The sequence below is a fragment of the Triturus cristatus genome, chromosome 5_1 (genome assembly GCF_964204655.1).
Source record: "Triturus cristatus chromosome 5_1, aTriCri1.1, whole genome shotgun sequence".
NCBI lineage: Eukaryota > Metazoa > Chordata > Amphibia > Caudata > Salamandridae > Triturus > Triturus cristatus.
This window is the reverse complement of record NC_140587.1, coordinates 494,666,162-494,684,398: the sequence shown is the minus strand read 5'-3', so window position 1 is coordinate 494,684,398 and position 18,237 is coordinate 494,666,162. Positions and strand designations below refer to the sequence as shown.

The 18,237-nt window shown below is 42.4% G+C and overlaps 1 protein-coding gene across 7 annotated transcripts in view; it reads left to right on the top strand.

Moving 5' to 3' along the window:
* The window catches only part of RALYL (RALY RNA binding protein like), a 1,712,955-nt gene that overhangs the window by 1,682,339 nt on the left and 12,379 nt on the right, over positions 1-18,237 (top strand). For all 7 annotated transcript variants that reach the window (XM_085605346.1, XM_085605349.1, XM_085605348.1 and 4 more), the window contains one exon: positions 10,741-10,796. In XM_085605346.1, the coding sequence (XP_085461472.1) occupies positions 10,741-10,782 (42 nt within the window). In that variant the 3' untranslated portion in view covers positions 10,783-10,796. The remainder of the gene's footprint in view (positions 1-10,740; positions 10,797-18,237) is intronic.

Genomic DNA, 18,237 nt, shown 5'->3' with positions numbered 1-18,237 from the left:
CTTCCTCCAGTGGCTCATACTTGTCCGGGAGGGGGGCAAGGTGCACCTTTTTGGCGCTGAGCTTCTTCTTGCCTTTCCGTCCATCCCCCGGCTGCTCCTTGGCTCCGGGGGTCCTGGTAGTGCTCTGGGTGGGGGTCGAGGTGGCGACGCCCGGCCGCAGGTGGGGGTACTTGGCCTTCCTCTTCCCTTTCTGCCTCATTTTTTGGGGCTTGTCCCTCTGTTGCTCCCTCTCGGTTCGCGCTGTCGGGGTCTGTGTGTGTGATCAGCTGTGCACTGCGGGACCTTTACTCTGCCCTCCCCGAGCCCGGGCAGGGCTGATGGGAGCGAGCCTGACCCCTGGCCATGGGAGGCGGGACTGCAGAGGGATGAAATCCAGAAATGTTCACTGCAAAAGTCATCAAACACACCAGAAGCACCCCCGACTTCAAACACACGCGGCTCTCGGCAGACAAGATTACATTGTTCTGTGCCTCCCACCCGCTGATGCACTGTCTGCTTCTGGGGAACAGGCTGGTTTATTTATCTCAGCAGGTAACCCCCCCCACCCCCCACATACACTTTTTGAAAGTGTATTTTTTTTTTTTAAATCGGGCATTCGTTTCCAAGTGTTAAGTTTTTGATTAATTCTGGAGCTCCGATTGGATTGGATGTTTAGGGGGAAGTAAGCAACTAACACAGTTGTTAAACAGCGTCCTTCTGCGCTTCCCATTGGAAGAAGCTCCCAGACGTTGTAGGTTGAGGGGGTCAACAGACGCAAAAGGCGCAAACTACTTTTGACTCAATATGATCCGTTCCTGTCTGGGAGCAGCACTAGACGGGTGAGCCCCGGGTTCTTTCCACAGCTACACGCACAGTCCTTCAGGTGCTTTGTGATGGGGAGAAGTGTTGACAACATGCGCTTAGGAAAGGAAAGGAAAATGCCCTCCGTAACCCTGGCTGGGTAGAACAAGCATTGAAAATGCAACAGGTTTCGCCTTTGGTTAAGTTAAAGCCATTTGCTTTGCTAATGGTATTGTATAGCAAAGCAAATGGCTTTAAATTAATAAAAGGCGAGACCTATTGCATTTTTAATGCTTGTTTCTTTGGGCTTCCATGCTACTTTTAGTAGGATTGAGCTGCAAAATATCACTAAGTTGAAAAACCTTATAACGGAAAAAATACTTACTCTACTTACCTGTACTACCCCCCAGAAATATCTGCGCCCTCTAATATGCAAAACTGCCAACTTTCATTAAAATCAAGCTGACGGTTTTCGTGCTACACAAAATACAAAAGTCTATGGAAAATGCATTGGAGTTCAACCCCATTGTGGGACCCCCTCTTTTATTTGCACCTTCTTGACCAAACACAGCAAAACTTTCAGTCCTCCCAAAATGAAACCAGGGTAGCAGGTCGGCAAAGTTTTGTGCACATTCGTCAAATGGGTGCAAAGTTATTAACAGATGAAACATTTATAAATCCACACCTCTGATCACCCTAACTACAGAGTTGCTACTGCCACTCTGAGATATATATATAAATAGATATATATATCCGTCCTACTGGCAGTCACCAGTAGGTAGTTCTAGTTAGGACCGAGTCCACATGAAAAGTTATTTTGTAACTTTGGCGCTTTTTGATGAATCCTCACAAAATGTTCAAAACTAGTTTGTTACCCACTGCAGTTTCTGTATGGAATGTTTTGGGGTGAACCATCAAGTGGGGGCCAAGAAGAAGTTGGGGGTCCCAAAACATGTTTTCCCCATGCAGTTTTCAATAATGATTTTAGACATGACTACAGCCCAAACCGCTGAACAGAATTACATCAAATTTGGCAAAAAGCTACATCTTGGTCCAGAAAGAGTGCTTTTTGTAATTTGCTGTAAATGTGTTCAGTAGTTTTAGAGTTATTCAAGAAAAAAGATTTATGTAGCTCTAGAGATGTGGATACACAGGAATGCCATCATTGGCTAGCCGCAACCTGAGAGAAAATGTGTGGCTCCCATTTTGTGTTCCTGGGAGTCTAAGTAGGATATAAGGGGTCAGGATAGAGGTAACCTAACCCCAAGGTACTGATGGAGGCATCTTTAAGGGACTCCTCATGGGCAAGAAATTGTTTGCAGGCACGAAGATCTGCTAATCCACTGCGGTGCTCGGCGCTGCCCCCATGTGAATATGCAAATCCTGACCTCAATTAAAAAAATACACCCACTCACTTACTCACACATCCACACAACCACTCATTTGCCCATTCATACAGGCACTCAGAGACCCAGAAAACCACTCACACACCCACTTACACAGCCACTCAGAGACCTAGAGAACCACTCACATACCTACTAACAGACCCAAACAGCCACTCACACACCCATGCAACCACTTACAGAATGACTCGCATACATTTACAGCCATTCACACATCCACTCAGAGACCCACAAAACTACTCACACAGTCACAAACCCAAACAGCAAGTCACACACTTACTCACACAGCCACACAAACACACTCAGTCACACAACCATACAGCCACTCAGAGACCCAGAACACCACTCACCCAGCCACTCACACACCCACTCAGAAACCCAGTGAACCCCTCACACACCCACTCATGTACACACAGAGGCCCTCACACACCCATACGGCCACTTACACGCCCACTCAGAGTCCAACACAGCCACTCACTCACAGATCCACAGTCAGTCAAGCATGAACTGACACACCCAAGTTATACTCACACACCCACTTACACATTCACACAATCACTCACAGACCCACACAACCACTTACACAACAAAGTTACAGGGATGTTATAGTTAAGAAATAGTGGTAAAAAATGTAGAAATTCACTGAAAAAACAATGGTTACATGGACGTTATATTTAGGAAATGGAAATAAAAAAAACTAGAAATTCACTAATAAACCAAATGTTACAGGGACAATATAGTTAGTTTCAGTCATACAAACATAGAAATTCAGTGTTCTAGTTATCTCAAGTAACTATAACTCATGCCCTAAGGTAACTATAACTAACACCCTTTCCAACTGGTTGAATGTTCTAGGCCCTTTCGGTCCGAACGTAGCCCAGTCTCCTGGGATCAGAGTGGTTTATTGTCTCAGAAGGACTTCTTGCCCAGAGTGTCCAATGCAACCCAAGTCTCTCTGGGAGAGACTATCAACATTCAGCCATCCGGGTCTTCATTCCTGCTGGACGTAATGCTGCATATGCAAAAGACTTCACATGGCACCCTAGAAACCCTTGTGGCAGTAAGCTCAAATCAGGTGGACCAATCGAACTATTTAAAAGGTATTTTATCAGAACTCTATAGATCCAACAGTGGCTTGCTGGCAGAATGCGAGGGAATGGGGATCAATGCACCTTTCCCTGGGGAAACCCTAGACAAAAGCAAGAGGTGCTTTGTCAAATCCGAAGGGCTCAGTTAATAAAACTATCAATGTTAGTTAGGAAAAGGCAACACATCTTTGGTCCCCCAAGTTCTCCTCTAGTTATGACCTTTCCCAGAGATTTAGAGAAATGAAAACTACAGCAAGACTTCTTGAATCAAGAGTGGGTAAAGGAAAGTGTGCAAGAATGAAGGCAAGGATAGTACCCACTTGTCAAGGGGATCCGAGGCTAGAAGAGCACCCTAGTTCTCCCCCACATAGCATCACCTCACCAGCCTTAATCACTTGCACGCAGGCTGTAGCAAAATCTCATGTCAGAAGCTGGCCAGTTATGAACCCTCAGACATTTAAAGGTCATGCCTTTTCCAAACAAAATACTCGAAATTGGTTCAGCACACAACTATCCAGTCACTTTTATGTGTGACACATATTCTTTTAATCCATATCAAACCAGTAAAAACAGTATTGGTAGCCCATGCAAAAAGAGTCTTTTCACGGAACCAAACGTCATGCTGTCACTCGCTGAAGCTATCGTACTCCATACATTCACATTATAATTTCCTGTTACAAGACACAACATGAAGCACATGCTAGAAGATCTCTCATATGTTGAGCCCTGAAGAAGTCCCTGGTGGGGACTAATGAATAAAGAATAAAAGGAATTTTGGAAGAAGGAACAACTCCTACATTTGTTGTCCGAAATGAAATTGTCATACTGTTCTTACTTGTTTGATATGGACTAAAAGAATATGTGTCCCACATATAAGTGACTGGATAGTTGTGGGATGAACCATTTTCGAGTATTTTGTTTGGAAATTTAATTTCCTAAATAGAGGTGTAGGGGGTCACATCTCTGGTTCTTTGCACCACTGTATAGGATGTGGATGAATTCGGAACTAGTGTGCCTTGACCCCTCATTGTGTTGGTTGATTAATACCTAGATCTGTCCTTTAACAGGAATTTAAAATGGGACACACACAGGTGGGTAGTATCAAGCAGAGGTCCATGCTGCAGGATAGTTGCCTGGACAGATTCAATTGGAAATACGGAGGCCTGGCCCTCACCCCCTTAATGAAGGCTTATGAATGTAAAATACTTCCCTTGGGGCTGTTTGGAGCTTAGGTTCTTAACTTTGACTCCTCTTGTGATTGGGATCGGTTGGGCGGGGCAGTTTTTAGAAGGCTCCTGTCGCTGCCTCCAGGTACTATGGTTCAGGTCATAAGAAGGGAATTGAATCTGATCTCCTGGAACCTGTTGGCGCATTCCCGGGCCTTGGATTTTTCAATAAGCTTTTAGTGGATAGTGAAGTCTCAAAGGTGTCTAAACTGTGTTGGGATGGGATCCAAGGCAGTGAAAGAAGGAAAGCAAAGAAAAGGCTAAGCAATCTTGAAAACAAGCATTCCAAGTTGGATACAATTGGGGCTTGGTCCCCTTTTTCTAGTAAACAAGTTCTGAAAGAATCTATGGCAAAGGTTGCCGGGTTTCTTGACTTGGCTTATCTGAGAAAGAAGCATTCCATCAGCTTCTCACTAAACACCCTTGGGCTAGACAGTGTTTTGCCTTATCTAGCTCAGATACCTGATCCCAGATTGTAGACGGAAATTTTAAAGGCGAGACTGGGATGTTCTCAATCTACTCGTCCCACAACTGGTGTAATATGATCCAGGATGGGAATCGTCTAATGTAAAATGCTGTTTGTCTCGTACTCATGGACTATGTTTTTTATATTCCCATTCATATGAAGTTTTTAAGATCCTTGTTTTTAAAATACAAAACATTGCAAAGGTTGGTGGCGATAGAGTTGTTGTCTGAAATGCACTTTTTTGACGTGGCAGTAGGAACTGCATGATTTATACTGACCTTTCAAACAGAGCGTCAAGGATGGACTTCAGTAGGGTGCGCTGTTCATGGGGTGGGGGGCTTTCAAGTTTTAAGTCAATTTTAAGTCAATTTTATACTGTCTTTATTGTTTTATACACTAGAAAAAAACTGTTACAGCACACCCTTTGATATCTATAACGATCAAAATATATTGTTAGACAAGTACTAAACACAGTCTGAAATCACATGCATTCCTAGACATATGTTGATGCAGACAATCCAAGGAGACAACAAATGTGTGGAACATATAAATAGTCCAAAAGATGTCATCAGGCGGTAATTCTTTCACTTTTTAATAGCTTTTCAAAAATTTCCAGCACACGATTTTGCCAACACGTGTTTTGTCTTATACTAAGAGTTTTTCAAGGCAATATGGGAATGTAGATATTATGCGGTCCAGTGTGGATGATCCCAAGGCCAACGTCCAATAGCGTACTTGATGGCCAAAATCTCAAGTATTTTTACCAAGGCAGTCAGAACAACAACTGTGGACGAGCACCAGAAACACTGATAAATCGGGTTCCAAATTTTAGCAAACAGGCCATTGAATACCCGACCCTTATGTAAAATCCTGTATCCCTCAGAAAATTCAATACTGTTGCATGGACCCTGCGTCACGTCCATTAGGTAAACAACATCATAATGCTCAATGAAACTGGTGCAGTGCAAAAGCCTGGTAAGTTTGAAACCCTAGAACGATTGTCTACCCACACGAAGAGGCTTGTGAACGCTCAGGATGTCAGAGCACTTATATGCATATTAGTTTCTAATGTGTTAAAAGAACCACCAGGTAGTAGGTGTATTAAGCGACTCTAGCACCCCGTCCTGACAATAGCAATACAATTATTCACACGTACAGTTGTCAATTACAAATACATTGCTTATATTGATGTGCGGTTGTCTCCCTTGTAGGGACCACTATTACCTATCAGCTATTTTCACAAGTCTTTATTGTTTCAAAATGTTTTATGGATAATTGTCCTAATAAACATGCAATGCTTAATATTACTAAAATAAAATGCTCCGTGTTTTGTTAATATCATTTTTAAGTTTGAGTATTTGATATAGTTGTATTAATGAGCCCAAGAGAGCCAGCTTTAAGTGGCCCGGGACCTGCCGGTGCCACCATCGTTAGCTCTAAAAAGCTGGTGCCGAAAAAAGTGCATATGCACTGCGATTTACTTCCAGCCACACCTTACATGACTCCAGCAACTCTACCCATGTCCACTGGCGAAACGGAAAATAAACCCCGACAACGTCAACAGAAAAGGAAACAAAAAATGCTCTACCTTATTTTTTAATAACACACAATGTTTAATATTAGTAAAATAAAATGCTCCGTGGTTTTTTAATATCATTTTTACGTTTGACTGTTGGAATAAAAGTCATACTGCAGTTACCATCATAACAGATGCACATTAAAACATAAACAAAGGCACAGGGCTTTTTTAGGTTGGAATTGAAGTGAAACTGCAGTTAAGATAAGGATAACTGCTAACAGATGCACGCTGAAACAGAAACAAGGCCACAGAGCTTCTTTAGGTCAGAATGGTAGTCAGACTGCAGTTACGAAAAGGATAATTGCTAGCAGATGCACGTCTCTGTAAACAGGGGCCATCACACGCTACACAGTGTGATGGCCAAACTAAATACTCACTAAGTGAAATCGCCAGAAGGAGAGAAGGGAGGGACTTTTACAACCCAACACTAATACAAAGGCTACATTCTGAATGGCACAGCCAACAGCCAATAGAAAGCAGTTAATGTTTTAATACACATAGAACATAATAGAACATGTCTTGCAGACAGAGCAAGTGCTGTCTAGGCTCGACCTAAAAATTAGTTTTGAATTACACGTTCTTGCAAAGACAGTGCTTCATATTTCTGAATATATGAAAAGACAGTTTATTCCGTCTGCTTTTAGGATTTATACCTAGCTCCTGCCTGAAGCTATGTCCTGAGTACTGTGAGCTACATCTTATTTTCTCAGGTTGCTGGCATCTCCTTTTTTCCCATTATTCATACCTGTCTGGCATTCTCGGGTGACTGATTTCCCTCCCTCGCTTTTATATGTTTAAACTGTCCTGCCGATTCAGATAGTGCGAATAGTGAAACAGTGCTGCCTAGTCCAGAGCTCAAATATATCTATCTCTCCTTTCACCTTTCCACTGCAAACAAGAGCAGATGTAGTAATGTTTCTACTTTTGCTCTCACTTACGAGGTGAGACATGCTCTTAATTTTGCCAAGATGGGGAGACGTGCCTAATCATTTCTGTGAGACTCTGACGCGCATATGCATCAACTTACTTGGGGGCATATTATCAAGCACGGCGTTAAATTTATCGCCGCTTTAGCGGCAGTAATCTGCCGCTAAAGCGGCGATAATGGGCTTGATAATATGCCAGTGAGAATTCCAATAGAAGCCCATGTTGACACCAGAATATGGGCTTCTATGGAATTCACAAGAGCATATTATCAAGCCAATTATCGCCGCTTTAGTGGCAGTTTTCTGCCGCTAAAGCGGCGATAATTTTAACATCGTTTCTTGATAATATGCCCCCTAGTGTCCTCTGGATCCATGTCTCAAATACTATTTGTCATTATGGAGACATTTGAAAACGTACCTGTTCCTTATGTGCTTGCATAGAGACGCACTAATTGACGCAACATCAAATATATCATTTGACCGATAGCTCGCTAACCATAGAATAAGTCAAAGTGGTGAGATTTTTTCTGGTGGAGGAGCCATCACCAGGGCTAAAACTTTGTCAGGAAATGGTTGCATGCCTCATTGAGTAGGAGTCAACCCCCTCCAAAGAGGACCTTATTCAGTGTTTTGTCATTTTCTTGTTTGAGTTTGCCGAAGAGTAATATATCATCACTGTAGATGGCCATCCCTTGGATAACCCATGGTAAATCTTCCTGAAACAACTCAACAACTGAACAAACGCTGAGACACTTGTACCGAAACAGACCAAAGTGAGTTGCAAACGTTATGTTGTGTGATAGCTTCTCGCTTGAGTCTTTGTGCAAGTCAAAAGTAGAGAAGATGAGGGATCCATGCATCCATATTGTTGGTGAATATGTCTTTCACGCTGTAAAGCCAGATTATGCTGGTGCATGCCAATGCAGATGCATACTCACCTTTCCATGTGTCTTTTAGGTACTAGAACAATTGGGGAAACACATGAAGGTCGCCCCTCTACAGGTTCAATGATTTCTTTTTCTAGGTGGCTTTGAATTTTTTCCTTAACTTGTTTTTGGATGCTGAAGGGGCAACCTTTAAATGGTGAGCCAAAGGTTTATTGGTTTTATCTATATGAAGGTAAATCTGTCCTTTAGTTTGACCGTGCCTTAAAACGAGGGTGGTGAAAAAAATTCTATATCTACTTGACCTTAACCCGACACTGTAGTGTTGTGTGATCATGTGCAGTAGGACCTTTGTGGTCCTAGTCGGACTCCTTACAGATTTATGTAATCAGTTGGGAGGTATTTGGATGTGTCTGGTCAATAAAGTCTATGATGCAGTATTTTCAGTTAACGGTTGCCTGCAGGAGAATAAAGATGTGTATTACAGATCTGCGTGTGTGGTGTAGTCATTTGCGTGCTCCAGAGCTGGAGTGCATGCTACAGACACCTCGTTTATAAATTCTGCACAATACCTGTATAAGCCTAGTTTGATGGCCAATCTGAAGCTCAAGAGGCATTCAGTGCCTACAGCAGCTTCCAAATTGTAGGATGATCAACGCAATTATGAGTAGAGGGTGAAAAAGAGCAAGACACTTGAGAGGACTTTTTGAGCTGCATGCATATATACATGCATCTGTCAGCAGAAGGTCAGGTTTAGGGGTAGTTTTACAAAGTTTTACAAAGTCAATGTTGGTTATTACATGGATAGTAGCACCAGTGTCTATTAAGAAAGGGACCAAAGTTTCTTCCATGACAATGTTGAGAACTAGCACAGTTAGTCCATTGTCATTTTCGGATTTCCTGCTGCTCCTATTGGAGAAACCTTTTGCATGTTCATAATGTTCTAAATCAGACTACGTGGACCCCGAGGATGATACCATGTGACGTGCCGCAGCCACATTTACTTGGTGCAATGGATGAGTCATTCGCTTTGATTTTTCATGAGACGATGATATGGTATGGTCTTGGTTGCAGGAGAAGTATTGGTTGCAGACTTCTGCATGCCTTAGCATCTACAGATGCTTCGGAAATTACCTAATTTGTCATATTTGTGACATGTTCTTTGTGAAGCTGGGCACACACCTGAGTGTAGGAGATGGAAATCAAAACGAGGGCATCTGCGTTTGGGTCTTTGTTCTGCAAGGTGCACCCTATCAAAACAGTTGATGGATTTATCTATTGCGTTCATGAGCATGTGTCGGCCAATGACCCCCATCTGATGTTCAAACATACAAGATTTTCTGGCCATGTCAAGAATATCCTTTAGTCCCCTTGGTTTGTAAAGTAGCTTCAGAAGAACAATTCAGATTCATAGTCTGCATTTATTTAAGCGCAAAAGGCTTGTCAAAATCGCAGTGTTGAATGCATACTGTCACCCTTGTAATGAAGTTGTATCAACATGTTTTTTTATAAAGTTAAACTATCAATTGAAAGTCAATGCGGACTCTAAGGTCTATGCTGTCTTTGTTTCATCATTTGGCCCTTTGCAATTCTGTAGGGTGTTGTATGGTCTTTCCTCGACAGCATTAGTGTTTCAGATAATGTTTTACACGATTTCATCCCCAATTTTGAAAGAGCATACCAGTGAAACACAATAAACCTTTCCAGTGTTAACAAAGTTGCGTGAAAGATAACCCTGAAACTAAAATGTGAATTTCTAGATCTAGAAGTGGAATATTTGGGGTGCATGTTGAAGATGTAGTTTGCATCAAAGCTAACACTCGTCAAAAATAAATTCTAGGTAACGAAACATAGGAACAGTAATTGGCCAAGGGTCCCCAACATACCACATTTTGAGAATTCCTGTTAATTGTTAAATATTTATTACATGACTGCATTATGTTTGCGCTCATGGATACATATCTGTTTTTAAAAAAATCGAATACACAATCAGGAGGACCTTTTTTGCAGAGATATGTTTATTTTTAAGCCATTTTAAATTGATGTGTGGCGGCTTTATAAGTTATTTTTAAACTACACCACGTAGTAATTGTTTAATTCTATTTTAAGTTAAAACATAATTAAACAGTATGTGCTGATAGGTTAAAAAAAGGGGACTTACTTTAAGGTCCTTGAGTCATATTGCAATAAATGTGGGAACACGCTCCTTTACATTTTTTTTAAAGATGACAGGTTACCAAAATTGCATGAGCAGTCAGATAATGATAACTGGAATCCAAGAGAATACTTAAAACTGATGGAAAACAAATGCAACCTGTTTACTATAGCTGTGCTGTATTTAATAAATCAACTGTCCTCAATTGTTGCTCTACACTTGTATTTCTTTAGATGGAAAATCACGTTTCAGACCTAGAAGACACCAGTAACTGAAGAACGAACCTCAGGTAAAAGTTTGCAAAAGGCAGGATTTACGCCTTATTCTGCCTAAAAATGTGAGAGACTAATTGGCCACGGAAACACAACTTAAAAGCAAGTGATGAAACTGACAATCATGCAAACAAAGAATCCACAAATAGTGACTCTGTTTTTATGTTTTTTTTTTTTTTAACTTTCCTAAGGTCACACTAGGTTAAGTATCTGGTTAATCGTCAGGTTGCCACATTTTGAGGACATTTAGTCTGGGATAGAAAAGCCAAGGGGCAAGGAGTGTCACTAAGAAGTGGTTTCATTTTAGTGCCCCGAGGAGATTTTGCTCTCCACTACAGCAGACAACGCTCAAAGAATTTACATCATACCGATCATGAAAGGCTTAACTTTACTTAGAAAGTGTGCTTTTTTAATTTGTTGTAAACCCATTCAGTAGCTTTGGAGATACAAGCCTTTGAAAAAGATCTTCCGGACAAACTTGCAAGCACGGTATTTGTTATTCTCAATCACATTAAAAATTTTCAAGAGAGGAGAATGGTTAGTGAAGATTTTAAATATCGAAGAGTTTAAATCATTTGTTTTCCACCATCTTTAACATGCAAGTTTTGCAAAACGTACACATTTGGCATGCTGTTAAAAAAAATGCACACAAATGGGGAGGCATGAATATTTTTAAAAGACAGAGAACGAAAGACCAACGTCAATGGTAACATTCGTATTGTTTTTTTTCGTTTTGAGACAGCAGAAAACAGATTTTACAAGATTTGTGAATTTGAATGCCATCTTGAGTATGTAAATAATGTAGTTTAGTTGCAGTTCCTATTGAAACAACATTTTTGATTTTCTTATACCTGTGGTGCAGTTTGATGAATTTACACAATACACAAAGATTGGTACACTTGTTGCATACTTAGGATATTGTCAATATGTCAAATTGCATGCAGATTCGCATTGGTTGGTGTTCAAATATGATAATAACTGACTACAATTTGGTAGTCTGATAGCACACTAAGCTTAGTGCTGAGATCTCAAGTTTCATGCAGATGCAGTGGGTGTTTGAGTGACTGCATGGGTGAGTGAGTGGGTGTCTGAATGGCTGTATGAGTGAGTAACACGTAGTGTAAGTGGGTATATGGGTGAGTAACTGGCTGTTTGAGTGGGTATTTGGTTAAGTGAGTTGGTGTGCGAGTGGCTGTATTGCCAATGGGAGTGTATGTGTGAGTGGCTGTATGAATGAATGAGCACAGTGCTTGTATGCATGTGTGAATGGGTGTGCAAGTGCTTGTATGGTTGAGTGAGTGGGTGTGTGAGTGGCTGTATAACTGAATAAGTGTGTGTGTGTGAGTAGCTGTATTGGTGATTGTGTGGCTGCGTGAGTGGCTGTATTGGTGAGTGCCTGGTTGTATGAGTAGCTCTATGGGTGAGTAAGTGGTTGTGTGAGTGGCTGTATGAGTGAGGGAGTGGGTGTGTGAGTGGCTGTGTGGGTTGTGTGAGTACTTGTATGGGTCTGTGAATGGGTATGAGTGGCTGTGTGGTGTTTTGAATGGTTGTATGAGAGGTTTTATAGGGGTGTGAGTGAGTGTATGAGTGGTTCTGTGGATTATGGCATCAGTGATGTCATTTGAGATGTCATCAATGATGTTATCAGTGATGTCACTGACCATGTCATGAGTGATGTAATATGTGAGGCTATAAGCAGTGCAGTGCATTGCATGGGCGTAGGTTATAGTTAGCTCAGGTAACTATATCTGCTTAATTTCTATGGTTTTGTATGAGTGAAATCTGAGCCTAACAATAAAGTCCCTGGAACCTTTGGTTTTTTTTCAGTGAATTTGTAAGGGTTTTTTTTAAACTATATTTCCCAACTATAACGTCCCTGTAACCTTTGTTGTTTTTGTGAATTTTTAAGGTTTTTAAAATTCTATTGCCCAATTGTAACCCGTGACCTTTGCAAGCGAGTGTCTAAAGTGAGTGCATGAGTGTCTGTGTCTGTGAGTGGATGTGATACTGTCTGAGTGGGTGTGTGAGTGGGTCTAGAAGTGGCTATATGTATCTTACTGGGTGTGTGTCTGAGTGGGTGCATGAGTCTTTCAGTGACTGACCCAGTGTCTGAGTGGGTCTTTGAGTGGATACATGAGTCTCCGATTGGGTCTGTGAGTAGGAGTAGGAGTCATTGAGTGAGTGTCGTTGTGTGCATGAAATTCTGAGTGGGTCTGTGAGTGGCCACATGAGTCTCACAATGGCTCTGTGAGTGAGTGTCTTAGTGGATCTGTAAATGGGTGTATAAGTGTCTGAATGGGCATGTGAGTGGGTTCATGAGCATCTGAGTGAATCTCTCAGTGGGAGCATGAATCTCAGAGTAGGTGTTTTGAGTGCCTAAGTGAGACTGAGGGTGGGTGTAAAACATTTTTTTTTCATTTTTTCAATCATATTCACGTTCATTGTGACGTATATTCACAAATTCGTATTGACATTACATGAGGGCTACACTGACGGTCGCTGTAAATTCGCAAATATCGCAAGTGGTAAAAAAAACCCTGCTCAACATATTATACTCATAAAAAGTTCCTCAAACACCCCTATGTTCCTCTCATGGGGTCAAGACACGAGCAACCTGAACACTTATGCCACCCTCTGCTATTTGGCTTGAACCCCGGGGACTGTTCTGATGAGGTAAAATGGCGGCTGCAACTCTTTACTTAAGTTGCTGCCAGCCAATCACGACATTCCTGTTGGCACGAGCATTCACGATTAATTGCAAAATCATCACAAATTAGCTGCGTTCACAGATATCCAAATTTGAATTTGCTCATATTTCTACTGAACAGATAATCACCAAATAACAGAAAATGTGATCTGGGTAACCAAGTCTACCTTTCTGACAAATTCGGTGTAATTCCATCCAGCGATTCGGGCTGTAGTCGTGGCCAAAGTTCCTTTGGGAATTAACATGGGAAACACACTTTTTTTACACCCCCTTTTTTTCGGTCCCCGCATGATGAAACACCCCAAAACGTTCCATGCTAACAAGAATCACTGGAACACTTTTTTTGAGGAACATTTCGTGAACATTAGTCAAATGGTGCCAAAGATATAGGCAAGTCAAAAAATACTTTGGTCCTAACTATAACTACCTACTGGTGACTACCAGTGGGTATACTATATACTACCCAGTGGGATATTATATATATATATATATATATATATATATATATATATATATATATATATATATATATATATATATATATATATATATATATATATATATATATATATATATATATATATATATATATATATATATATATATATATATATATATATATATACATATATATACATACATATACATACATACACACAACCTGGCAGTTACGACCTTGTTTCCATAGGACTAAGCATTTTTTTACTTGCCTATAACATTGGCGCCGTTTGACGAATCTTCACAAAAGTTTCCCAAGGAAGTGTCAAGTTGGGTCTTCTTGTTCATGGTTTCAGGGTGAGCCGTCAAGCATGGGCTGAGAGCAGGGGGGTAAAAATGTGTTTTTGCCATGTTAATTCCCATAGAGTCTTTAGACACGCCTGCAGCCCGAACCGCTGGACTGAATTACACCAGATTTGGCAGAAAGGTAGATTTTGTTCTGGAGATCATGCTTTCTGTTATTTGGTGTAAATCCATTCAGTAGTTTTCCGGAAATTAAAGGAAAACCACGTTTCTATATCTACGATCTCGAAGCCTTCGCGAATAATGGCGAGCTTGTGCAGAGATCTGCAGACCTCTAATTGGCTGCCAACACTTCAGCCTGGAACTGTTGGCAGCCATCTTGGGACTCAGCTCAGTCGAGTTCCCAAACAAAATGCAAGATAAAGGAAATAGGGCAGGGTACAAATACCCTAACCCCTTACCCTTGGCCCTGGGACCCTAGCAGGGCAAAAAAGCATTTTTCTAAAGAAAATCACTGCGAAATTCATGAATATTGTGAATTAAAAAAATATAATAGGTGTGGTCGCCCGGGCTTGTTATAATTGTAACTCCCGCGTGGGCCATGCCCTGGGCATTCAGAGTTTGTTCAAAATAGGAGGGGGGCAAACGGGATCCCACTGCAAGAGCTAATTAATGCCCCGTGGACCACAACCTAGCCGGGGCTATTGCAATCTTAAGCAGGGGGCCGCGCACATCACCCCAGGGCTAAAATAAACATTAAAGAGGGGATCCAAGGGGGCCCCGAGAACCACCACCTCCCAATGGCCAATTGGTTTTTAATAAAGAGGGAGGGGGGACATGCAGTCCCCCTCCGGGCCATAAACAGCCACCATCTCCCTGGGGCTGGCCCATGCAAAACAAAGGAGGGGGGCCACGCAGCCCTCCCATCCGGGAGCCATATAGGTCCCTGGGGACTGCCACGCCCCCAGGCCAGCCTCCTGCTATCGCCCACCCTTAGGAGTCAGCAGTTTGCTTTTGCAGCTCCTGCCAAACACTCCGCTTCCAGCAAGCGGGAGCTGTCAAACTGCTCCTGCTTGCTGGAAGCAGAGTTTTCAACTCTTTCCCTGCTCGCAGGCATGCGGGCAAGGAAAGAGATGAAAATATTGCTCTTCCATGCAGGGAGCTGCATTTCCAGCAGCTATTTTTGTCTGAGGGCAATTCCAGCTCCTGCAGGGGGCGGGGAGCCAGCTGGGATGGCGGGGACCTTGATGCACCCCCTTTGGGTCCCCCAATGGCACCCAGTGAGATGTGGGCAGGCCCCGGGAGTGGGGTCCCCAGGGCCGAAATCAGCATGGGGAGGTGGGCTGTGTGGCCCTCCTCCCTGTTTTCCTTAGTAGTATGCATAGGTTTTCCTGCCTTTTCCTATGTTGATGGACAGCTTAACAAAAGGCCCCCAAGCATTTCCAGCTGATTTTGGTGACACGTTATTGATACAGAGGAATACGAGGACATTTCCAACAAATAAAGAAGTACTTACTTAATTTAGTTAAGAAGAAGTGTCCGTGTTTGGTTGAGGTTCACTTCTTTGTTGTCTCGTCATGTTCTCATGATGAGGATTTACGTTATCACAAATTTATGGATAAAAGACGCTTGAGGAACAATCACATTATCGAAATTACATGCACACAAGGTAACTGGAGACATATATATCCCTTGGTCCTTTATGCAGCTGTAGAGCAGAATAGGCACAAGACATTTAGCCAACGAGGTAGAACTTACTTACTAACCAGATGAAAGTACTCCAGTTGGGTAGACATTTGCCGCAAAACTGGGGACTCTTCTGGAGAAAAAATAAGGTTCCATTCTGGCCCTGGTGCACAATTCACAGAAATTAAATGTCAACTGGAAGCAATTACAAATATAAACCTAGCAGGTGACCCACCTGAAGCTCCACTTCAGTGAAGCGCAAACTTTCCTAACTTCTTGGGCTTGGTGACGGCAAATTAAATAGGTTTCCTCTCTTATTCTACATTGAAAACCAATCTGAAGTCCTTAATGAAGCACAATCTGATCTGTACTTTTATGAGTGGTTTCTTTCTTGTCGTCTCCTGGTGAGAGCAGAGTCCATTTTTCTCCCTTTTAAATAGCGTCAGAATGCAAATACCCAAAATTCATTGTGCCTTACACGCACACACACCCACCCACACCAAGGCTCTCACACACCCACTCACAGACACACACAGGCACTATACACATCCACTCACAGACACACACAGGCACTATATACACCCACTCACAGATACACACAGGCACTATACACAATCACTCACAGACCCATACAGCCGTTCAACTACTGACCCACAAACCGATACAACCACTCATACACCCACTCAACGACCTATATAGCCACTCACACACCCACTCTCAAAGTTTACAGGTTCCACATAGGAAATACAATTTAAAAAAACACATACATTCACTGAAAATTAAAGGTTATAGGGACGTTATAGTTAGGCACAGATTTCACTTGTACAAAACCAGTAAAATTCAGAAGTTATAGTTACGTGAACTAACTATAACTTATGTCCCCACAATGCGCTGCTTATGACCTCTCCTATTACATGACTCAAGACATTGTCTGTGACATCACTGATGACATCTCAAATTACATCTGCCCTACTGAAGTGAAAACAATCGGGGCACGGTGCGGAGTGACAAGCCCCCCTGACACTTGGGATGCTAAGAAACGATGGGGCACACAAGAGGGAATACAACAGATCAAGCTGAAATTGTGCACATGCGTAGCGAAGAACTTATCGGATTCCCTCAGCACATCCCCTGAATACTGTGCGCCCCCTACAAAGTCAGACCAGCCAAAAGACAACCTAGATGTCATACTACAGGAAATCCGAGAATTGCGCAAACCAATTGAGCAACAACTGGAGACTCTGACCACAAACCTCACCCTCCTCAAAACAGACCACAAAAAACTGGCTGATGCAGTAAAAACGAACACGAAGCAAATAGCCAAAATAGCAACAATAGCCCCACAGCAACAAGACCACGCAAGCAAAATCATACGACTTCAAAGACAAGTGGCGGTACTACAAGATTGAGTCGAAGATGCGGAGGGCCGCTCCTGCCAGAACAACATACAAATAGTGGGACTGCTGTCAAACTGCAAAGGAACACAAGCAACACAGTGCTTAGAAACATGGCTACAGACAGAGGTGGCGCCAAAGGGGCTCACCAGCATGTTTTGCATAGAGAGCCCATAGAGTTCCCACTAGAAGACCAATACCAGGTGTGCCGCCACGCCCCATAAGTAGCCCGCATACTCAATAATAAAGACACCCTCCTCCGCTGTGCCAGAGAGAAAGCACCCATAATGTACAACACATGCATATCCCTGTTCCCGGACTATACCTTGATGGTGCTGCGCCAAGGAGGTCAAGAAGTCCCTTAGGTCAATTCATGTTACATATGCATTGTTGTTTCCAGACTGACTTAAAATAATGTATGAACAAAAGAGCCATTTCGTCTACAACCCTGAGGCGGTCTTGAGTTGGATTGAGCATAACTTTCCTGAACTTGCAATGAAAAAGACCCCGTCGCACACCCTCCCCGAGCACAAAACACAATGGGGAACAAACAAGGTTGTGAGAAACAATTCCGGAAGAAAGTGGGAACAACGCCGTCACAGGAGCAGGCCTTGGAGGGCCACTGGGCAGCGATCAAGTCAGCAACAGCACTGCACAAAGCTGAACTTATATCCACAGATGAATCATCAGCCGACACAGTGAATTCAAATTCAGAGAACAGTCTGACCCTAATCCCAACAATCACACCACAAACGCTGAGTTGATGACCAGGCGACTGACACACAGTGCTGGCTGCAAAATGGTGACGTATAATGGAACTCTCGCCTAATCCAATGCAACCCTGCTATGAACATCAATGGGACAGCAGATTGGCACACACATATGGCAGGGAAAGGGAAGCTGATAGAAGATAGCTAGACCTCAGGATAA